This window comes from Bombina bombina, chromosome 5, assembly GCF_027579735.1.
Source record: "Bombina bombina isolate aBomBom1 chromosome 5, aBomBom1.pri, whole genome shotgun sequence".
NCBI lineage: Eukaryota > Metazoa > Chordata > Amphibia > Anura > Bombinatoridae > Bombina > Bombina bombina.
Window position 1 is genome coordinate 1,104,174,697 of NC_069503.1, and position 25,643 is coordinate 1,104,200,339.

The 25,643-nt window shown below is 41.1% G+C and overlaps 1 protein-coding gene across 2 annotated transcripts in view; it reads right to left on the minus strand.

The window, feature by feature from the left end:
* The window catches only part of TRAPPC9 (trafficking protein particle complex subunit 9), a 1,774,054-nt gene that overhangs the window by 1,595,566 nt on the left and 152,845 nt on the right, over window positions 1-25,643 (minus strand). For both annotated transcript variants that reach the window (XM_053715382.1, XM_053715383.1), the window contains exons 10-11: window positions 19,835-19,961; window positions 4,529-4,674 (exon numbers count right to left, since the gene is read on the minus strand). In XM_053715382.1, coding sequence (XP_053571357.1) covers window positions 4,529-4,674; window positions 19,835-19,961 — 273 coding nt within the window. The remainder of the gene's footprint in view (window positions 1-4,528; window positions 4,675-19,834; window positions 19,962-25,643) is intronic.

Genomic DNA, 25,643 nt, shown 5'->3' on the forward strand with positions numbered 1-25,643 from the left:
GACCAGAGAGTAACTCCACACCATGAAAGAGTGATCATGAGGAAGAACAAAGGTCGACCCTCAGATCCATGACACAGCACCATATAACTTACGGTGCTCCAAGAAAGCCGTGAGCTCCCCACTGTACCATAGTCTAGCCAACACAACCGCTAAACTAGTCAAACAGAGGGAGACTAACTGTCCTAGCAAATAAAAAAAACTCTCTGAGAGAACACAGAGCCACACTGAAAAGAACTCGCGTGGACCAGTCTCAAGGCAGCAAAGCTGACCCTAAGCCATCATGGAACACCATCCCACAGAAAAAATGCCGAAAAATATCGGCAACAACTTCCCGTCCAGGAAGAATCCAGACCCTAGAAGAGTGTCCAACACCCGCAGCAATGCAACCAGTGGAGCGATGCACACCGAGAACACCTGAGAGACAGTAAAACTAACCGTCAGGCAGTTACCAAATCTCCCATTAGGTACAACACCGAACCTCCTGAAGGGACAAGCAGAAGTTCCAAAACCTGAAGGATGAAACTGAACCGCCCAACACCGAATCCAGAATACGGACCCTAAATCTCAGGCAGGAGACATGGCCATAAGTCACACCCATAGAAACCGGGACTGGCCAAATGTTCTAAGACCTTGAGGAACCATCAGGCTGCCTCAGACGTCACCTGGGCAGTGCATCCCACATCCCAACGTCCTTGGACATTGGGCACTCATAATAGACTAAGACCAAAGAGCCTAGAAAGACATCTTAACAGGCCTAAGAAGATGGCAACCAGCACCCGGAGGGGGAACTGAACCCAAGACCCTCTGCTTGCAATCCCAAAGAGCTAGATCTCCTAGAGGGTCAAAGGGCAACACCCCAGAGTCAAAAGACCACGGGGATTACAAGGGGCAGGCTCATAGGTAGAGAAGACAACATAATCTCCAAAGATTCCTACAGGATCAGCCTCCAGGAGATCCCTGAACCATCCAAGGAATAACAATGGGAGCATCACAACTCCTGGCTGACAAGCTGACCAGGGGAATTGCCGGGGGGAAAACGGGATAAACCCAAACCCCTACGCTTCCATATATGAGAGCGAGTGATATGCTGAAAAGAAGGAGGACATGCCCGAACTTCCAGACACATATGACCCGACCCCCCAAGAAGGAAAAAAACCAGCACCAGCAACCTACGAGAGGTACTGGACTAGGCCACAAAAACAGACATTCAGAAGATACCAAAAAGTGAAAACAAAAATCGCCTTCCAATCTGGTACCCCAGACGTCCGGAGGTCATCCAAACCATAAGGGAATGGAGAACTTCTGTTCCGAGTCCAAGGACCACCAGATCCCACGAAGCCCTAGCAGGATCCGAGCCCAGAGCCCTCAACATTAGGACAAATCAGAACATCCCGCACTCAACAGAATAGCCAGCACACCGGCACCACGTGGGTGACAAGAACCATAAGGAACAGCAGCTAGCGTCCAACCAGTACCCGTCTGGTACAAGAACACTCCGGAACTGTACAAGGTCGAAGAAAAATCGAAGCCCCCGCAGGGATCGATAACATAAACATAACTATGTCTTTATATAGTAATGCGCAACCTCTGAGGAAGTGCCCACGCGGCCACAAAATCGCAAGTATCAGTTCTAGAGAAGAAACGTTCCCAAAAACTGAAAATTATAACAGACATGAGCTTAAAACAAATCAAACACATCCTAACCCGGATCAAATAAAATGAAGGCAGCAACCGTGGGTGAACGCCCAAGGTGAATGGGCACGCTAACCGGACCAGCCGATCAGAGGCCCCGTTCTCCCAAGCTCAGAACTGGAACAAATACTTAAAAGAAAAGAAAAACGGAGACGTCAAGGAGATTGGCTTCATCCCCATACGTCTAACCCACTTTGCCATCCGGCACAGAAGACCGAGGATCCCTCGGCCCACTAGGACTGGAATCCTCCAGCAGCGCCAAAACATGCCTTAGTAGGATACAAAGACGTGCCAGTCTATAACGGAAGGCAAAATGATTCCCCGCCGGATCGCTGGACGACCACGGCCCGAGGGTGGGGCCCCTGAAGCCTCAGAGGCCGTTGCTTCCCCAGAAGGCTGAACTGAATCAGGCGATCTCATGCTCGACAGGCCCTGGTTAACAGAACACGGACAGTATATTTAACATACTTCTCTTGGGAGATATAAATGAGCCAGCGCCATAGATATGGCCATGCGGAACCGTGCTGTAACCACTGGAGGAAACAAGCCGCCTTCCGGAGAAGAAGTAACGGCCAAGGGACACCTGCTTGCGTATCAAAAGAAGGTTCTGGGGCACGCGCCTCACAGGAGATGGAATCCTTGGGGGCGGATGGCTCAACGCACTCTAAGCTCCCTGATTCGGGGGAAGAGAGTACTCTAGAACGGCAATCGGAACATAACTGATGGGCATGGATAACCCGGGCAATTTCATACTCTTCGCAAAACATATAACTCCGAATCGCAACATAGGGTCCCTGAAAAAACTAGGTCGTCCCGAATGAGTCCACAGGATCATAAGTCTCCAGACATCCAAGAAGGATCCAAGACAAGAACCCTGGACCCGGGACCCAGAATCGTCCTAGAACAAACGAAACCCCCAGGAAACACAAGATACCCCGTCTGATGCAATCAGACCTCACAGGGGATGAGAACCGGGAAACCCGGTGAATGGGTACAGGACTCACTTGTAATTCCCAGCCCAAAGGGAAGAGAACACCCTTAGCCGGAGGTCAACACCCGCCAACAAGGTGCTAGGCCGTGACAAAGTCACACAATCTCTCTAGAGCCCAAAGGGCAACACTAAGAGAAATGAGAACAAGAAAAGAGTCACCCGAAAGAGAGTAGAAAGAAAGGCTAGTCTCCATAATCCTTTCAGATTAACGTTCCAGAGGACCACACCCAAGGGAGAAGAATGCAAAACATCCCGAACCCAGGCAGAAAAACATCTCCTATCGCCCGTGATATGGAGACGACTAACTCACGAAGGAAGACAGAGTATGAAGGACCTAAATCCTCCAACCCTCCAAACCACAACAGGAAGGAACACTCTTTTTCCTGGCAAAATCGGAAACAACTGAGCACTCTAAAACGGCATTTGGAACATAACTGATGGGCACCCGGGCCAATTCATATTCTTCGCAAGAAGTAGAGTCTGAATCAGAGACATCCGTCTCTAAAAAATCAGAATACTCCATAACTGGGACACTGAATAAAAAATGGACCAATAAGAAAAATCTGAACAGTACCTTACACCCCCAATGGCTGGGGCACTCACCACCTCCAGAGAACCAGGCACCAGCGGACCAGGAATTCTCCGTTGCCACACGGTTAGGAATGTGAAAATGGAGTCACAAGGTAAACCGTGAAGTCCATGCAAAAGCGCGCCCGACCGTAAAGGACGCGTCACTAGACATAGGCCGTTATGTTCCAAAATAGCCATGATCCAAAGCAACACCACACAGAAGCAGACAGAATAACATAACAAACATGATTATAAACCCCCCTGTTCAATAACCCCTTCAGGAGATATTAACCCTTGATTCCTAGATACAAAAATGAGCCTCACTGAGACACTATGTTAAAGTTATCCCCAAAAGGTTGTAACTCCTCTCAATAAACAGTTGTAATTACAATACATCCATGATGAAGGTAAAATGAAACAATCTAACCGGAATCTACGCCGTGGAACAGGAACACAGCCCGTCAAGTGTGACAGATAGTAGCGTCGCTTCTGCCATGGACTTGAGAGAAAAAAGCAGGCAGCGAAACTCGTCAACGCTGATTGCTTGTGGAGCTGTTAATATGAGTCGGGATGGTTTTGCAGAAAGACTCTCCCTGCATCTCCGGACTCTACTTTCACCCATGCTCTCACTGAGAGGCTGACAGGACTACTTAAAACTCTAGTCCCATGCCGAAGAGTACTACCCTCCATAAGAGACTATCGAAAACTTCTAACACTTCTCTGCCAACCTCCTGGAAGGAAAGGCAAAGAATGACTGGGGGATGAGGGAAGTGTGGGAGGTATTTAAGCCTTTTTGCTGGGGTGTCTTTGCCTCCTCCTGGTGGCCAGGTTCTGAATTCCCCAAAAGTAATGAATGCCGCTGTGGACTCTTTCCATTTATGAAGAAAATATATATATATATATTTGCTTTTTTCCCATCTTTAAAACACAAATATAAACACAAACACACATGCACATATTTACAGAATATATTGTCAGAACATCACTTGACACAAGCAGCTTACCCCAGATTAGATTTGCTGCAAAATCTACTATGAAATCCCCACAAATATAAAAAACAAATAAATTACCAAAGCAAACTAGCTGACCATATCTCCCATGGACAGAAAGCAGTAAATTATATATTATTATATTATACATAGTAATGTGCTTAAGGGATTGGTGGTGTATAGGAACAAGGTTTGATATTGTTCCACTCTAAATTCAATCAGTATTTCATATTCCCCAGTTGCTGTGCAAATAAAAAAATCAAAACTGGCAGCTTGGTCTCCCTACCTATTTTCTTGTCCTTCTCCTCACTTCGGTTGTGAGCAATGATAGGTGAGTAGATGAACGGACTTTTTGTGGAAAGCTTCTGGCCAAGTAAGTTTTTTACTTTCTGTGGTCGCAATATTACTGGAAGGTTAAGAAGTTTCACTGACCTAAACAACAAAACAAAAGATTTGCATGAATGAACGAAAGAGCGAACTGAGATACATCATATTGAATTGATGAATAATACAAGGATAAAGGATCTAACGTTAATCTATTATTAAAAGCAAATAAGTCAATGCTGAGTACATGAATCAGTTTATTTTTTTATTGAGACAGCTAATAAGAATCAATGTTTGAAACTGAAATGTGTAAACCGTTATTTCCAGGCACATAATAACTAATACTACAAACAAAACATTAAAGGAAAATGAAACCCAAAATGTTTCTTTAATTTTTCAGATAGATCATAAAATAGAAACAACTTTCCAATTTAATATTATTTTCTAATTTGCTTCATGTTCTTGTTATTCTTTGACGAAAGAGCAGCAAAGCACTACGGGGAGTTATCCGAAAGCCAATGAAAAGATACATATGTGTGCAGCCGCCAATCAGCAGCTTCTGAGACTACCTAGGTATACTTTTCAGCAAAGGTTACAAAGTGAACTAAAGAAATTAGATAATAGATACAAAATGGAAACATTTAAAATGACATGCTCTTTATCTGAATCATGAAAGAAAAAATGAGCTTCATATCCCTTTAACTAATTAAAAAAAACTGATATAATTGGCAGTTATGACCATGTGGGTTCTTTGTACATTTAACTTACTAAAGTCTATCGGGCTGTTCTGTTGTACATTTTTATGACCACTAAAATGTCCCCTAAAATGAACTCGCTAATACACCATTTTCAAAATCATCTTGTAAAAAGTCTAAAATTTGCATGGCTATAACTAAACAGGTGAATTCAAAATTTGGTTACAACACTCCATAGGCTAGTTTTCTTTTCTTTTTTAACAAGCGAAATGTTAATACAATTTGATCGTACCAAGTTAGGTGGCATGGGAATGTGATTCAATAAAGAATAGATTCCTTTGTATAGTATCACCAACACATGTGTTAATTTGCCTAAGAAAATTGTCCTTGACCAAGTGAATTAAACTTTGTTCTCTCTCTAATTGAGGGTGTGTTCATTGTTCCAACCTCATACTTTTTGTCAGATACTGCTCTGGTATTGGACACATTAAATCTGATGAAGTTACATACTCTTAAAAGGGACATTAAAATGATGAATTATATATATATATATAAAATTTAATCTATAACCAGCTAGTGAGGCTATGGGTGGCTATGGACAGGGCACCACTTGTATAATTAATTGTGGTGATCCTGGTGCAGGAAGTTTAAAGAATTAAATTGATCAAAGAGAGCACTAACAGTAAACCTAATCCTGCAACCCCCTATTAAGCCAATCAAATACAAACGTACAGACACCGCCCCTTTAAGAACAAATCAGCGTTTGTATTTGATTGGCTTAATAGGGGGTTGCAGGATTAGGTTTACTGTTAGTGCTCTCTTTGATCAATTTAATTCTTTAAACTTGCTGCACCAGGATATTAGGTCAATAAAAAACAAACACATTCAATTGAGCCTATGGGGCATATTTAACAAGCTCCGAATGGAGCTTGATGTCCCGTGTTTCAGGCGAGCCTGCAGGCTCGCCAGAAACAGCAGTTATGAAGCAGCGGTCACAAAGACCGATGCTCCATAACCTGTCCGCCTGCTCTGAGTAGGCGGACAGACATCGCCGGAAATCAACCCGATCGAGTACGATCGTGTTGATTGACACCCCCCTGCTGGCGGCCTATTGGCCCGAGTCTGCAGGGGGCGGCGTTGCACCAGCAGCTCTTGTGAGGTCTGTGAGACCTGATCCGCACTGTCGGATCAGGTCCGACAGACCTTGATAAATAGAGGCCATTATCAGGGATCCCTGAATAAATGTTACCGGTATAAATGTTGCAACTTAAAATATATCATAGCCATGTAATGTGGCACAATGTAATCAGCAATCTGTTAAAGTTCCACCTGGAATAGTAAACAATGTATCCACAACATGTTGCAGTTGATATAAGTGTAACAAAACAGGGCTAAGTAAGTCTCTCTTCTTAGTGACAGGGAATTCACAGTATAAATCACTGCAGCATGTAAACAGACCAGCGGTCCTCCTAAAGACCAAGCTCACCGAACCACCAGATCTTCCGCAGGGACTCACCAGCTCTGACTTGGTATATGTTCATATGCAGGTCTTCTTACCCCTTATGCCAGGACTGGCTTTTTTCAAAACACACTGACTCTGTGTGTCCGCCTCCAATTTGTGATGTCACTGGCTGGGTGTGGCTGCTAGTTTTTTCCAAGACTGGTGTCCCATAATCAGGAAAAATATGATGCAAATTTGTGCTGTATGAATATTGGTACAAATACAGTTCAAGTAGAAAGTGTCCCTTCAATCAGAGGAGAGGAATGGGCTCAGTGAACAGAATATGTACACACTATGTAGTTGCTCATAGTGTGTCCAGCTTCCAGCTACACGCATTTCACCCCACAGCTGATCGCTCTCAGGGCTTCATCAGGCATGACAAGTTGATGTCTGTATCATCCCTTTATCTTTATTTATACATGCCACGGTGTATTAACTCTTGATTGCCCTAAGTGTAGTACCATAATATTAACTGTTTAAATACAATCACAGTGGTCGAGAATGGCAACCCCCAATTCAAAATTGTAACAGTAGGATTCTGCATACATACAACACCAAAATATGCAAGTAACAAACTTTTTGCAAATCAAAATGTATTATCAATACTTAGGAGCAAGCTTACTTTATATATGTGTTTATTACCTGCATCAAAATATAAGACTTATAATTTTAAAGCTAGCAGATATAAAACAGGGATATTGGTATCATTAAACCAAAAAGGGAGCATAATTAAGCTCTTCATTTAACAACTCTGGTTGTAATAAATTCATATTATAGATCCATTTGCACTCGGATCTAAGGAGTAGATTGTCCCAGTCTCCCCCTCTCTCAGAGATATCAATCAATTCTAAGCCCATGAATCTAAGTCCCTAAACACAGCTGTCATGTCACTCATAAAAGTGACGTGCCACACCACTATCTTTAATTTTCTCATTGAGTTTGTCCCATCTATGCTCTTTCATACGTTCCCTAAGCTCACAATAGGTTTTTCCTTCATAGAGGCGAGGGCACGAACAAGCTGCCATATAGATCACCCCCTCACTCCTACAGGTGATCTGTCCTTTCACTCTGTGTTGTTTACCTGCTGAGTCTGAAGCATATCTACCTCTAAGAAGATGTTTGCACATTTTACATATGCCACGTGCATAACATCCACTCCTCTTTTGTTGTTTACCTTTATAATGGCTATGAACCAGTTTGTCCTTTAGGGAGGGGGCAGACATCTTCTTAGAGGTAGATATGCTTCAGACTCAGCAGGTAAACAACACAGAGTGAAAGGACAGATCACCTGTAGGAGTGAGGGGGTGATCTATATGGCAGCTTGTTCGTGCCCTCGCCTCTATGAAGGAAAAACCTATTGTGAGCTTAGGGAACGTATGAAAGAGCATAGATGGGACAAACTCAATGAGAAAATTAAAGATAGTGGTGTGGCACTTTTATGAGTGACATGACAGCTGTGTTTAGGGACTTAGATTCATGGGCTTAGAATTGATTGATATCTCTGAGAGAGGGGGAGACTGGGACAATCTACTCCTTAGATCCGAGTGCAAATGGATCTATAATATGAATTTATTACAAGCAGAGGGTTTAAATGAAGAGCTTAATTATTATGCTCCCTTTTTGGTTTAATGATACCAATATCCCTGTTTTATATCTGCTAGCTTTAAAATTATAAGTCTTATATTTTGATCCAGGTAATAAACACATAGATAAAGTAAGCTTGCTCCTAAGTATTGATAATACATTTTGATTTGCAAAAGTTTGTTACTTGCCTATTTTGGTGTTGTATGTATGCAGAATCCTACTGTTACAATTTTGAATTGGGGGTTGCCATTCTCGACCACTGTGATTGTATTTAAACAGTTAATATTATGGTACTTCACTTAGGGCAATCAAGAGTTAATACACCATGGCATGTATAAATAAAGATAAAGGGATGATACAGACATCAACTTGTCATGCCTGATGAAGCCCTGAGAGCGATCAGCTGTGGGGTGAAATGCGTGTAGCTGGAAGCTGGACACACTATGAGCAACTACATAGTGTGTACATTTTCTGTTCACTGAGCCCATTCCTCTCCTCTGATTGAAGGGACACTTTCTACTTGAACTGTATTTGTAGAAATATTTATACAGCACAAATTTGCATCATATTTTTCCTGATTATGGGACACCAGTCTTGGTAAAAACTAGCAGCCACATCCAGCCAGTGACATCACAAATTGGAGGCGGACACACAGAGTCAGTGTGTTTTGGAAAAAGCTGGTCCTGGCATAAGGGGTAAGAAAACCTGCATATGAGCATATACCAAGTCAGCGCTGGTGAGTCCCTGTGGAAGATCTGGTGGTCCGTGAGCTTGGTCTTTAGGAGGACCGCTGGTCTGTTTACATGCTGCAGTGATTTATACTGTGAATTTCCTGTCACTAAGAAGAGAGGCTTACTTAGCCCTGTTTTGTTACACTTATATGAACTGTAACATGTTGTGGATACATTGTTCACTATTCCAGGTGGAACCTGCGATCCCTGATATAGGCTCAGTTAAATATGTTTGTTTTTGTTTTTTATTGCCCTTATAAACATTAATTTGACTTATCTCAATATGAGTGTGATGTATTTGCTGATTTGCTCTTAAAGGGACGGTAGCTGTACTTTTGTATTTGATTGGCTTAATAGGGGGTTGCAGGATTAGCTTTACTGTTAGTGCTCTCTTTGATCAATATATATATATATATATATATATATATATATACATACTGTATATTATTTATTGTTTCACAACAATAGGTTAGAACACACTATCAAGAGTATCTAGTTATGTCAACTATTTTTTCCCATTCTCTGAAAATATCTATACAGCGTGCTGCACATAGAATACTTTAGTCTGTAAAGTAACCTAACGTTATAACATTTGCAAACGTAAAATCGATTATACTCAAGTCTTGTGACACTTCACTAACCTTCATTACAGAAAAGTAACTAAGCCGATCGCAGACACAACTAAATTAAACTGTGTTCTTGTTTGAGGATTTTTACTGACAAAGAAAACACTTGCAGTCTAGGAAATGAGGAATTTGGAAAACACATTTTGTATCCAGGACACAGGTTTCAAATCATAAGATCAATGCAGACCCTCTGACTTTTTCAGCAGAGAGGTTTTACAGGAGCTGTTCAAGGGTATAAATCTTATCACTTAAGTGTCAGGATTAAAGCAAGCCATGAAACACACTTCGCAAAATGGCAATGCTACAATGGGTTCCCATTGTATTGAGATCAAAGACATTTTTTCCTTCTAGAGAACTCAATTTAGAATACTATTCACATGGACTATATAAATTATTGCATATAAAACTGCAAAATATTCTTGTCAATTACAAAGAAAAAAGAAAATTTATGTAAGAACTTACCTGATAAATTAATTTCTTTCATATTGGCAAGAGTCCATGAGCTAGTGACGTATGGGATATACATTCCTACAAGGAGGGGGCAAAGTTTACCAAACCTCAAAATGCCTATAAATACACCTCCCACCATACCCACAACTCAGTTTAACGAATAGCCAAGTAGTGAGGTGATAACAAAAGGAGTAAAAAAGCATACAAAAAGAGGAACTGGAAAAATAATTGTGCTTTACAAGAAAAGTAGATAATCTTTAAAGAAATTATAGGCTCAAAAGAAAGAGCCTGCAAAATCCTTGAACCAAATTAAGACTCCAAAAAGGAGAATTAATAAATGAGCAGGCTTAATACAAACCAAAACCCTGAACAAAACAGTGAATATCAGGAAGTTTAAACAATCTTTCTTGGAAATAAAACAGAAAGAACAGATTCTTGTCCCTTCAAAAAATTTGCAGACAAACTTATCCAAACCACCCTGAAGAAACTGAAAAATCCTAGAAATTCTAAAAGAATGCCAAGAGAATTTATGAGAACACCATAGTCAGATAAACCTCTATGACTAAACACTAATCAATTTCCATACCATCAAATTAGTAATTTGAGATCCCAATGGAAAAAAAGCCCCTGAAAAAAAGAGGGCTGGCAAAAGAAAAAATGGCCAAGGATGGCATCTGGACAAAATCCACATACCAAACCTGTGAGGCCATGCTGATGCAATCAGAAAAAAATGAGACTGTTCCAATATGATCTTGAAGAACACCCTTGAAAGACAAAAACCAGAGGTGGAAATATGTAGCCAGGTTGCAAAACCAAGACACTGCTAATACATCCACCATTTCCGTCTGAAGATCCCTGGACCTGAAAAGGTACCTGGGAAATTAAGAAAACACATCTGTATAGAGATACCACTCTCCCGGATGTAAAATACGGACGACTGAGATAACCCATCTCCCAAATGTCTAAACCTGAGATATAAATCGTAGAAATTAGACAGAAGATGAATTCCACAGTTGTGATATTGTCTGTCTGAAAGCAAAAATGAAAAGTTTTCTCCTAAAAGAGGCCAAACCTAAAAGAGTTCTGAAAATAGCACAGAGTTTTAAAATATCGATTGGAAACTTCGCCTCTTGAAGTTTCCAAACCCCATGTGCTGTCAGAGAGCCTCAGACAGCTCCCCAACCTGTAAAACTTGCATCCATTAAGAATACAGTCCAGGAAGTATGAACAAAAGGAGGCCCCCTGAATAAAATGATAATTGTCTAATCACCAAAACAGAGAGAGAGTTGAGTGTTGGGATTTAAGAATATCAACTGTGATATCTGAAAGCATTCCCTGAACCATTGAAACAGTATGCAAAGCAAAAGAGGTCTCAGATGAAAAACAAGCAAAGGGAACTACGTCCGAAGCTGCAGTTATGAGACCTAAAACTTCCACGCACATAGCCACTAAAAGGAATGTTCTAGACTTAAAGTTAGACAGGCTAACACCAAATACAATTGACTTTTGTCAGATAAAAACATGTACACAGAGCCCATCTAGAAACCCAAAAAGAGGTGACCCTTGTCTGAGGAATCACAAAACTCTTAGGTAAAATAAATCCTCTAATCATGTCTTGAAGAAACAAAACTAGTTGATTCATGAGAGATTCTAATACAAGAAAAGATTAAGCTAATACCAAGATACCATCCAAATAAGGAAACACCACAATACCCTACTGTCTTATTACAGAAAGAAGGGCACCCATAACCTTTTTAAAAGATTCATAAAGCTGTTGCTAGACAAATTAGAAAAATTGACAAATTGGTAAAACTCATCTAAAAAAGAGAATTTCAGAACCACAAGTGGTCTGAATGAAGTAAAAAAATGAGGATAAACGTTCTGTAAAAATGAGTGGACATGAAATGACCTTGCTAAACAAAAGGCATAATAGTCCTAATAGTCGCCAACTTGAAAGTTGAGACTCTTACAAAGCAATATAAAGTCTTCAGATCCAAGATTGGACTGAATAAACCCTTTTCTTTGGGACAGAGAATAGAATTGAATAGAAACTCAATCCTGCTAAAGAACTGGTATAAACACTCCTGAAAAAAATTCCAAGTGTACTAAAAAAGAAAGAATCTTCCCATAGAAGGTCTCATTCTAAAAATCTATTCAGACTCTAAGAATAATAAAGATTTTGTACTGAATTCATCCAAAAACAATTTAATCTGCCCCCACCAGAAGAATTGGTTTGAGAACCGTACCTTCATGTAGTCGAATAACGAGTAATTATATAGCGTTTTCTCCCAGAATGATACAAAAAATGTTTTTTCAGTGCTTGAAAAAACAGCTGAAAAAAACAGTTATTATTATTACCCAATAAATTGACCTCAAAAAGGCCAAAGGGCTGTATTAACCCTGCTGGGATATGAATCTAAGACTCTTGGATCTAGAACAAGTGTTTGAAGTCAGGACATTCACCAACTGAGCTACCTCACCAGACTAAAAGTAGGGCAGAAATAAACTCTAAACCTCCAGAAATAGTGGAGATAATAAAAATTAAACAAATTATTATACTAACAAACTAGAGATAATAAAATATATTTGAAATAGATATAGTAAACATAATAAAATGAATACATCAGAAGTAAATAAACAGAGTTATATACTTGAGAATCTGAAACTACTTATGCTAACTGTTCAACAACAAAAAAGAGTGAAAGGACAGTAATGTCAGTCACGGATAAAGCTGAGCTAAAAAAATAAACAGTACGTGAATATGCTCTACTAAGGTTATATTCAAACTCTAAAGAATCCTAAAATAATTATCAATTTCCATAGAATTAGTAGTACAGTCCCAAAAGGGAATCAGGATAAACCATTCTTTAGAACATAATACAGATAGTATCTTGAATAGGAAAAACCCTCAGGAGCAAATTCAAATCTTAGAATCCAGATTTTAAAAAAACATAGTTAATAGGAGGTCTAGGCTCCTAAAAGCTAAAAAAAAAACGAAATTTATGCTTACCTGATAAATTTATTTATTTCTTGACACAATGAGTCCACGGATCATCATCAATTACTGTTGGGAATATCACTCCTGGCCAGCAGGAGGAGGCAAAGAGCACCACACCAAAGCTGTTAAATATCACTTCCCTACCCACAATCCCCCAGTCATTTGACCAAAGGGAAAGGAGAGAAAGGAAGTAACACAAGGTGCAGAGGTGCCTGAGGTTTATATAAAAATAAACTGCCTCAATACAGGGCAGGCTGTGGACCGTGTCAAGAAATAAATACATTTATCGGGTAAGCATAAATTTAGTTTTTTTCTAATGACACGGTGAGTCCATGGATCATCATCAATTACTGTTGGGAACCAATAACCAAGCCAGAGGACACAGATGATAAGAGAGGGACAAGACAGGAACCTAAATAGAAGGCACCACTGCTTGAAGAACCTTTCTCCCAAAAGAAGCCTCAGCCAAGGTAAAAGTATCGAATTTATAGAATTTGGAAAAAGTGTGCAAAGATGATCAAGTTGCAGCCTTGCAAATCTGTTCTACAGAAGCTTCATTTGTGAAGGCCCAGGAAGAAGAAACAGCGCTTGTGGAATGAGCTGTGATTTTCTCAGGCGGTTGCTGTCCAGCAGTCTCATATGCCAAGCGAATAACGCTCTTCAGCCAAAAGGAAAGTGAAGTAGCCGTAGCTTTCTGGCCCTTGTGTTTCCCAGAAAATCAAATAAACAATGCAGAAGACTGACGAAAGTCCTTAGTTGCCTGCAAATAAAATTTTAGCGCTCGCACAACATCCAGATTATGCAACAAGCGTTCTTTGTGAGAAGAAGGATTAGGACACAAAGAAGGTACAACGACTTCCTGATTAATATTCTTTGGGCAAGAAACCAAACTTAGTACACAAAACCACCTTATCAGAGTGAAATATAAGATAAGGGGAATCACACTGTAAAGCAGAGAGTTCAGAAACTCTCCGAGCAGAGGAAATAGCAACAAGAAAAAAAAAAACTTAACAAGATAACATCTTAATATCTAAATAATGCATAGGCTCAAACGGAGCCTGTTGTAAAACTTTAAGAACAAGGTTAAGACTCCATGGAGGAGTAATAGGTTTAAACACAGGCTGAATTCTAACCAAGGCCTGACAAAACTATTGCACGTCTGGCACATCCACCAAGCGCTTATGTAACAAAAAAAAACAATGCCGAAATCTGACCCTTTAGAGTACTTGCCAACAAACCGTTCTCCAGACCATCCTGGAGAAAGAACAAAATCATAGGAATCCTTACTCTACTCCAAGAGTATCCTTTGGATTCACACCAATACCAGTATTTACACCAGATTTTATGGTAAATCCTGCAAGTCACAGGCTTACAAGCCTGAATCAAGGTCTCAATGACCGACTCTGAAAATCCACACTTAGATAAAACTAAGCGTTCAATCTCCAAGCATTCAGCTTCAGAGAAACGAGATCTGGATGAAGGAAGGGAACCTGAAGTAGAAGGTCCTTCCTCAGAGGCAGTCTCCAAGGTGGAAAGGATGACATTTCCTCTAGGTCTGCATACCAAATCCTGCGATGCCATGCCGGGGCTATCAGAATTACAGATGCCCTCTCCTGCTTGATTCGAGCAATGACTCATGGAAGGAGAGCGAACGGAGAAAACAGGTATGCTAGACTGAAGTTCCAAGGAACTGCCAGAGCATCGATCAGAAATGCCTGCGGATCTCTTGACCTCGAGCCGTATCTCGGAAGTTCGGCATTCTGACGAGAAGTCATGAGATCCAACTTCGGCTGACCCCAACTTGAGGGTCAAGCTGGAAAACACATCCGAATGAAGTTCCCACTCCCCGGGATGAAAAGTCTGTCTGCTCAGAAAATCCGCTTCTCAATTGTCCACTCCTGGGATATGGATCGCAGAAAGACAGCAGTTGTGGGTCTCCGCCCACTGAATAATTCGGGCCACCTCTGTCATGGCCAAGGAACTCCGAGTTCCCCCCTGGTGGTTGATGTAGGCCACCAAGGTTATGTTGTCTGACTGGAATCTGATAAACCGGGCTAAGGCTAACTGAGGCCAGGCCAGAAGAGCATTGAAGATTGCTCTCAGCTCCAATATGTTTATGGGCAGGACTGACTCCTCCTGGGCCCATAAGCCCTGAGCCTTCAACGAGCCCCATACTGCTCCCCAACCAAGAAGGCTGGCATGGTCACAATCACCCAGGAGGGTCTGCGGAAGCAAGTACCCTGGAAGAGATGATCTTGAGAAAGCCACCACGGAAGAGTCTACTGACGCCTGATCTAGATCTACACGCGGAGACAGGTCCATATAGTCCCCGCTCCATTGTCTGAGCATGCATAGCTGCAGAGGTCTGAGATGGAACTGAGCAAACAGAATGTCCATGGAAGCCACCATCAGACTGATTACCTCCATACATTGAGCCATTGATGGCCGTGGAGAGGACTGAAGGGCAAGACAAGAGTCGAAAATCTTTCTTTTTCTGACCTCCATCAGAAGAATCTTCATTAAAAGGGAGTCTATTATGGTCCCCAAAAATACGACCCTTGTAGCTGGAACCAGAGAACTTATTTGCCGATTCAACTTCCATCCGTGAGATTGAAGAAAAGACAACAAGATCTCTGTTTGTTGAAAAGATGGCGCTTGAACCAGAATGTCGTCCAGATAAGGTACCACTGCAATGCCCCGAGATCGAAGCACAGCTAAAAGAGCCCCCAGAACCTTTGAAAAAATTCTGGGAGCTGTGGCAAGGCTGAATGGAAGGGCCACGAATTGGAAATGATTGTCCAAAAAGGGATATCTCAGAAACTTGTGATGGTCCCTGTAAATGGGAACATGAAGGTATGCATCCTTTAGGTCTATGGTTGCCATGAACTGACCCTCTTGTACCTTGGGAAGAATGGAGCGTATAGTCTCCATCTTGAAGGATGGCACACTGAGAAACTTGTTTAAACATTTTAGATCTAGTATTGGTCAAAAAGTTCCCTCCTTTTTGGGAACTACGAACAGATTCAAGTAAAATCCTAGACCACTTTCCTGAAAGGGAACTGGAACTATTACCCCCAGGGCGGCAAGGTCCTTGACACAATGTAAGAATGCCTCTCTTTTTATCTGGTCTACAGATAATCTGGAGAGGAGAAATCTGCCTCTGGGAGGAAAAGATTTGAAGTCTATTTTGTATCCCTGGGAGACATTGTCCACCGCCCAGGGATCCGGTACATCTCTTATCCAAGCCTGGGATAAGAGCATATTATTATTATTATTATCTGTGCATATTATTCTTTATAGTAGTGTCTATTAAATGCAGTTATATGAAAATTGGTGTATATTCTCCCTTTAATAAAACTAGTTACAGGCGCGCTGACGTCGGCTTACAAGGTCACTTCTGGATCAAAGGTGGTGGCGCCTACTGGAATAAACAGTGCACAACAGCAATACAGTAGAACTCCACAGAGGAATTGGGCATCAGAAGCCTCCTGCTATCAAGGAAAGCCTCAATCAGCAGGGAAGATGCAAGCAGCCCAGTAGGAAAACAAGCTAAACAACCTCCATCGTAACTTACCAGGTAAGGCCCTAAAGAGGGACCTAGCTCTGACCATCTTATGAGGTACAGAACTAGGAATGAAAGGGGGTGTTCAAGCAAAATGTTATATCGGTAAAAAGGGGGCATGGTTATTTCTGTCCATGCCCCCACTAGAAAGGGGATCTAACCTGGTAAGTATTGAAAAGGTTGGCCAAGATGAGTATTTTTTTTCCCATTGCCCCTTTAAATGTTTTAACCCTAGAGCAGTGCTTTCCAAACTGTGTGTCGAGACACACTAGTGTGTCGGCAGCAGTGTGTAGGTGTGTCCCTGCTTCAGAACAATTTTTTTTAAAAAAAAAATTTTTTTGGTTTCTGACTTTCCGCCTGCCTTCTACGCATATCACATGGTTGACACGTGATTGATACCTAGGGGGTCTCAGATCATCTTAACCTATTGGCGCAGCTCATTGGGAACTGAAAGTTTTCCCATTGGTGGCTTTGGCGGCACATTGGCTCCTGACTGCACGTGTAGTCTCCTTAATTGGCTTGTGACTGCATGTGTAGTCAGTGAGTGGGACAGTAGTGTGTTTGCAGCGCGGACAGTAGTCAATCGCACTCACCGAGCTCTGAGGGCGGCAGCTTAAACGCTGAGCTGAAGTCAGTGGGGTTTTTTTGCAACTAGCTCCCAGTAGTGCATTGCTGTTCCTGCTCTTGATATATGGATAGGAAGGGGATGCTTAAAAATGCGAGTGTCTAATATTCCACCAAATATTCATAAACTGTGTTCATCCCGTCAACCTCATACATCCCATTAAAATAGTAAGTAGCTATTGGTGTTAAACATTTTTTTAATTCTTGCACATACTTACATACTGTTACTTGTAAATGCATTTCGTTATTATATCATTTATTTATGTGTCCGTATCTCTTAAAACAAGTTAGTTTAACCTCCTGTTTGCCAGTGCAACTGAATTACTGTGTCACGAAATGACGTAGGTCTAAAAAGTGTGTCACCGACATGAAAAGTTTGGAAAGCTCTGCCCTAGAGGTTAATTGATATGTGTTTATTTCTGTAATTTAAGACCTTTTTTAAACATTTCTTAAAAACAATCTTGATATTTTATACACAAAGGTTAATTGCATGCCCTTAGTTGGTCACTTAAAGGGATACTAAAACCAAATCTTTTCTAATGATTCAAATAGCGCCTTGAGACCCTCACGGGTGATTAGTTCGCACTCTATAAGTACCCGATAGATAGATAGAAATAGGACATGCAATTTTAAGCAACTTCTAATTTACTCTTGCTATCTTTATTTAAAAAGCAGTGCGGAATTATATAACATTATTTTAGCGGTAACTTGCAGATTTTGTAGTCTAAAGTTAGACTCCGCTCCAGGATCTACTGAGCGGGTTTTGGATATTCAAAGCGCTTCACAGGCTTGTTGGCTAGTCACAGCACGCCCGGTTGCACTATTGGACTAAATGAAGCTCGCTCCCGCTCTGATCAAGTAGCGGAAGCGAGCTACATTTAGTCTAATAGCACGACCGGGCGTGCTGTGACTAGCCAGAAAGCCTGCAAAAAGCTTTGGATATCTGAGACCTGCTCAGTACATCCTGGAGCGAAGTGCAACTTTAGACTACAAAATCTGCAAATACTTTTAATTTTTGAATTTACTGCTAAAATAATGTTATATAATTTTGCACTGTGTGCAGAATTAAATAACATTCTGAACGTTTACTTTAAAAAAATCTGAAAGATATGTGAAAAGTTCACTTACAGGGGCTTGAATACATTTTAATGAGCTTTATTATTCCTATGATTTTCAGTTAAATATGCAGACAAAAATCTATAAATGGGAAAGGCTGTATATATTAAGTGTAATGCTTTTGGGATATTCCACTATCAGACCGAACTTGGCCAGTAGTCTTCTTATCCCGGCGTCAAGCCGGAATGATAGGGAATATCCCAGAGCAGAGAAAGTTTGCAAGATGAGGCAAGTGGTACTCACTATAGGCAGGATAATCTTTGGTGGCAACAGGCAGGGAATCAGTAGTAAGGCAGTTCAAGGGTAAACCACTAGAATGGTCAGGCAGGCAGGATTTGGCAACAGTAAGGTAGTCCAAAGCTAAACCACTAGAATGGTCAGGCAGGCAGGGTTTGGCAAAAGTAAAGTAGTACAAAGGTTCAAGGGATAAACAGGTAGAGTGGTCAGACAGGCAATATTCAGCAACAGTATGGTAATCCAGTACTTGAGGAGTTAAGCAAGCAGAGTAGTCAGGCAGAGTTCATAAACAGTGATGCAATCCAGTACTTTAGGGTTAAGCAGCAGAGTAGTCAGACAGGCAGAGTTCATTAACAAAATATAGCAATCCAGAATAAAGTAATCTATCACACCCAGGAGCACACAAAGTAACACCTATAATTGGACAGTGATAGATTACTAGAGAGCAATTTACATAGGCGCAGGATTTGCACCACAGGGGATTCCGACCGGCATCAGAGAGAGGAGCGTGCGGCAATGACGTCAGCGCCGCACACAACAGGAGCCGACACAGCCCCTGACAACGAGCAGAGAAGGAGGCACAGTGTCCCTAGCAACAGCTAGAGCGGCGCAGCGTGACATTAAGGGTTAGATTTATCACTGACCGAAAGCTGGTGAATTAAAAATCTGATACATTCGACTGGGGTGACTGACAAGCCCTGGTAGGGGGCGGCACTACACAAGCAAACGCTTATGCATTGGTAAATATGGGGAACAAAAGCCACACAATTAGCGAGTCAATGCAAGACCCCTGTCCATTCGCAAATTTATACCTAATCACAAAATAGAAGTAGCGCAAAACATATGTTTTTTGCTATAATCCCATTGACTTAAAGGGACATGAAACACAATTTGCTTCTTTCATGGTTTAGATAGAGCATGCAATTTAAAAAAAAAATCCAATTTATTTTTTATATAATTTGTTTCGTTCTCTTTGAATCCTTTGTTAAAAAGTATACCTAGGTAGGCTCAGAAGCTACTAATTAAAAAAAAATAAAAATGTGGGTCTCAAGTCCCTTTAAGGTCATTTCATACTATTGTGTTACTCTCTGTGGATGTTAGTTCTGTGGTTTGGTAAGTGTGGTTATAATCATTCGAAACTTACCTGACAATGGGCAGCTTAGTGAATGGAACAGGAGAAAGGGTTAACCCTTCGGGCAGTTTAATGGGCTCCATGGTGCCAGGGCATTTGGATGTGTAGCTTTCCAGACTCTGCGCAACATCTTTTTTCTCTGTAACGTAAAAAAAATCTGATAAATAGAAAGTTAACTGATTGCAATAAATTCAGCATGAACTGCATGATATTTCTGATCTCAGTACCAGATAAAGCTGTGAACATCCTAAACAACACAACTATGCTATCTGTGCCATAGATGAAGGGACATATAACACTGAGAATGTAATCTGAAATGTTTAATCATGTGTAGCCAAAATCATTTGCAATATACATTCAATATTTATTGTTACCCATATGCATGCCATTTGAAGGGGCAATGAAGTCAAAATTAAACTTTCATAATTAAGTTAGAAAATGCGAATTAAAAAACAAAAACTTCACAAATTTACTACCATTATCAAACCGCACACAGTCTATGCACACTTTCTAAAGCTTCAGCACCTACTAAGCATATGGCACAGTTGGCAGTGTATACATATAAGTCAATGACTGACTAATAGCAGTCACATGCATAATATAGGGGGCAGGGAAATGGGAGGACATTTTAAAAATTCTCAGAAACAAGTGCACTGCTCATTTTAAATTCAGTGTAAGTTCTATTGTCTTTTTATTATGCATTTGCTGATTATGTGATTCTACTGTATTTAATGCTCCTATCATTTTAAAAATTTTGAGTTGTGGAAGTGCACACTGCAGACTTCACAAGCTTTACCCTACAACATAGCTATCCCTAATTGGCCTCAGAAGAGATGATGAGATAAGAAATGTTGGGGCGTGTCTCTGGGCAGCACCTTAAATGGCAGCAAAATTAGTAGCTCTGTGTGGATCACTGATACTTTGCCGATTATCAGTGAATTAAGTGATTATCCAACTTTCTCACCCTACTATACGGATTCTACAGATCACTCTGATTTGGAGGATATATTTGTATTCTGCTTTCCACCTCTGCAAACTAATCCGGAGCGTTGAGGCCTACGGCTAACTTTTCAATGAGAGGCTCTCAACCCCCTCCCCGGTGACACTACAGGCCGGGTAAGCAGTGCACTGACACTGAAAACATAAACTCATTTCCATACTATAGCATATTTGACTACACCGTGCAGCAATTGTTCCACCTAGCAAAATAAGAGACGGATAAGTGTCTTTGCGGCTGTACACACACTTACTAAAGATGGCGCCTACTGTTAACTTATTACTTGAAGCGGTGGCAAATTTATTGACTGAACATCATGAGAAATTGTTACAAATTTGGTCAGCTGAGTGGGGTAGCGCGTCTAAGCTAGCAAAGCAAGTTGGTTCCAGACACCTAATACCAGAAGCCTCTTTGGTAATACCTGATACGGACCAGAGTACCCAGACCCTCACCCTGAGCTCATCGAATACCTTACCTCAAGCTCCGGCTGAGACCGACCAGACCTATCATCTGGGGAAACGGGGGAGCACTGCCGTAGATGTGCACGCTTGTTTGGATGGATCCACGGACCTGAGTGCGCACAGGCTCTTAATCGCCAAGAAACAACTGACCGCAAAGGTGGCAACTAGGGGCTAAAGCCGATGCACGTACCTTATTTACCAGATCAGTAAGCGCTCATCATGTCAAGGGCATAGCTGGTTCGATGAGGCCACCCCCAGTGTTTCTGGAGTTCCGGGGCTTGCAGGAGATGAGCTGGGAGAAGCAGCTGCGGGAGAAACCCGTTCATCGTGTAGCGCACAGTGGGGAAGAGATGGAGGATATGGTTGCAGATCTCCACTCTGCACAACGATGTCCCATTTTGTACAGCATCAGATCGAATGTCAGGGGATTGACTTCTCAAGTTTCAGAAAACAGCCTGTGTCTGCTTTTTGATCCGGGTGGTTCAGGCTGAGGATAGGGGCGATCAGCTCCCTCTACACAGATCCGGTTTTCCCCTACTTTAATCCGGCTCTAATTCAGTATTGAAATTTTTACTCCTCGGGAGTTGCCCTATTGAACTGGCTCATAGAACTATAATGGAGATTATTACCGGGACACTGCCATCAGTATTAACTGCGAGGGACATACCATGCTACTATCCTTCTTACTTTATTATAAATGTGGGACTCTTGCACCAGCTACCTCCCAAGGGAGATTTCATAAACTGTTGGGATATGGACAATGGGTGATAACAAGTGGTGATGTATATGTGATGATCAGACCTGCAGCTGTGAAACGGTATAGGTCATTTTTGGGTTAGATCGTCTACAACTTGTATATTTAGGTTCCTATGGCCTGCCCCATTGTGCGATGCAAAGTTAATTAATGTTTTCTGTATACTTAGGGGTTAAAACTCTGTTAGGTACCCTCCCTATACTATAAGTGAAGTATTAAGGCATATTGTTAATTTATGTCTTATAGAAGATTATCACTACATTAATATCATAAAAACTGTATAACTCCCCACCATAAGTCCTATAGATCATTTCCCAAATCATAAGGGCATATACTCATATTTCAGCATACCACTGTTTAAGTTATTCTAATTGGGGTTCTAGACGGCTGAGGCCATTTCAATATTTTGAGACCAGTATTTTATTCCCCCCCCCCCTAGAGTCCTATAATGTAAGAGGAGCAATCAAATGTTACCGCAATACTAGATTTGCTAGTCTATCCCATACTACAGAGTTTGTTTTTTGGGGTATTTATATTCTAGTTCAGCTCCTAATCAGAATTTTAATGTCTGTTTACAAGAGCCTTAACATGTTGCTTATAGTTTCTCCCACATCGTGTATCACATTGAGGTATTTTAGGGGGATGTGTCGTCCATATTTAATCCTACATAGCAGTAACTCAACACTCTTTACTCTCCCATATAGTTGTTTCTCTGAATATGAGTTACCTAGGTACATTACTTGAGGGTTTAAAAAGCTATTTCTTGACATCCAACCCTTAGACTCCATCTTAACTTATATGTCCTAGCATAAGGCGAGAACTGACACCTTAGGAAACATCTAGAAAGGCTTATGAACTAAACTGAAATATTGTTAATAAGGCTGTTACGATTAATTATCTACCTTGCTTTTACAGTTTGGTTGGTTGGGCGTGGGCAGTGGCGGGATTGCATGCAAGCGTAAAATATCGCTTGTGTGCAATTTAGCCCACCAGAGTATGTCCGCCCCAATCCAATATGGATTGTCTTCTCAAAGTAAGAGAAGTGGCGGATAAAGTTTTGCAAAACATAAGATGCTAATCTATTCTTAAAACTTTCACACTCAGCTGGTATGTTAATCGATAATAATTGATTATGAAAATAGTTGTCAACGAATCTCATTATCGATTAGTTGGTTTGCTATTAGTTGGTCTGCGCACGGCACCAGCTGCTTCACTCCAATGAGCTCCTGCAAATGGTATTGTGATTTATAGTTAAGTCCTTAGCCTAAAGGACATCTACAGACATTTTACTTTTCACTTTTTCAGGACAGTATACTCCCGCCTTATGTGCAACCAAGAAATAATAGGAATCATCATTTGGATTGTTTATATTAACTCAGGTGATTTGGGACTATGCTTTGCATGATATAGTGCCGAGCTGGTTATTTACACCTAGCCCTAGATTGATGGGATTTGTTATTTTAATTGATGTGCACTATTATCTGTTTCCACAATTATTAGCTGATTGCTTGCTATTGCTGATTATATGTACTGTATAGATAAATGTGTAAGGCTTTGTACTGTTATTGATATATAGTCCTTAGCGCTTTTAACTTTTTTTATTTTTAATTAATTGTAATATGTACCAGATTCAACCCCATCTTTGTTCTCAGTGAAAAACTATCCAATTGAAAAACTAAATTAGGTGGGTCGCATTGAAGGGCAGACAATTCAGACACCCTTCGAGCAGAAGAAATAGCTAACATGAATAACACTTTCCAAGAAAGCAATTTAATATCAATAGAATGTATATGCTTAAATCGAGCCTGCTGAAAAGCCCTAAGAATTAAATTAAGGTTCCATGGGGGAGCAACAGGTTTGAAAACAGGTCTAATTCTAGCAAGAGCTTTAACAAATGACTGAACATCTGGCAAACGAGGCAACAAAACAGACAAAGCAGAAATGTAACCTTTAGAGAACTAGCCGACAGGCCCTTCTCTAAACCATCATGAAAAATTGAAGAATACACATAATCTTCAAATTGTGCCAAGGAAAACCACGATCCACACACCAAGACAGATATACCTTCCATACTTTATGGTAAATACGTCTGGTAACTTCCTGGCCTGAATCAAGGCATCAATCACCATCTCAGAAAATCCTCTGAGACAAAATTAAGCATGCAGTCAGCCTCAGAGAATCTAGATTTTTATAGAAAATGGACCCTGAGCTACAAGGTCCGGCCTCTGAGGTAACCGCCAAGGAGGAGTAGATGTCATCTTCACTAGGTCTGCATACCAAGTCCTGTGTGGCGACTCAGGAGCTAACAGGATTCTTGAAGTTCCCTCTTGTTTAATTTGAGCTATTACTCAAGAACCAGAACAACTGGAGGAAAAAAAAACACCAGTTTTAAATTCCAAGGAACTGCTAAGGCATCCACCAACTCCGCCTGAGGATCTCTTGATCTCGATCCATATCTCAACAGTTTGGCATTGAGATGAGAAGCCATCAGATCTATCTCCGGGTAGCCCCACCTGTGGATGATCTCGCAAAACACTTAATGATTAAGAAACCATTACCCGGAGTGCAGAGTCTATTTGCTCAGAAAATCCGCTTCCCAATTGTCCACGCCTGGAATGTGGATAGCTGATATTTGGCACTGATATGTCTACTGCTCATTGAAGGATACAAGACACCTCCTTCATCACCAGAGGGCTGTGAGTTCCCCCTGGTGTTTGACATAGGCCATCGTAGTGATATTATCTGATTGAAATTGAATAAAGCGGACAGAATGTAGCTGGGGCCACGACTGAAGAGCATTGGAGATGGCCCTCAATACCAGAATGTGGTTTGGATGGACCGCTTCCTCTAGAAGCCATTTACCCTGGGCTCTCCGAGAGTCCCAGATAGTGCCCCAGCCTATCAAACTCGCATCTGTCGTTAATATCTCCCAAGATAAGTGTAGCAAACACATAAACTGAAAGGCAGGCTGCTGAGACAGCTACCAGGTAAGAGACTCTCTTGTCATTAGATCCAAAGACATTGGGGCATATTTATCAAGCTCCGTATGGAGCTTGTTTCCAACACATCAAAATAACATTAAAAATAAACTTCTTTTTAAGGTTATTTTGATGTGTTGGTATGACATTGCTGGGGACACAGGAGACCCCTTCTACCCTGCAAAAGACCACCTGCAGATTATTGGAAAACAAATAGCATTTATGCCCAGTATTTCCCTTCCTATAACGGTGTACACACACCCCTCTCGAAATGGTTCACCTTCTGTTGGAGAGGAGCGGATTTGGTCTGGATAGAGAGCGGCTGCTGGGGAAGTGAGGACACCCTGTCTGAATACCACAGAGGCTCTATGCCCTCCCGTACTGTTTACATACCTCATATGAGTTGAGGTTAAAAAATGTGAGTGTCCATTTGGCTTTTTCTTTTTTGTATATTAAGCGTCACTACACGTACTACACCAGAGAAAAAAAAATTTCTGCTGTGCGCCCTTCCCTCTTCTGTTCCATATATATATATATATATATATATATATATATATATATATATATACATACACACACATACATATACACATACACACACACACACACATATACGTGAAAGAGAAATATA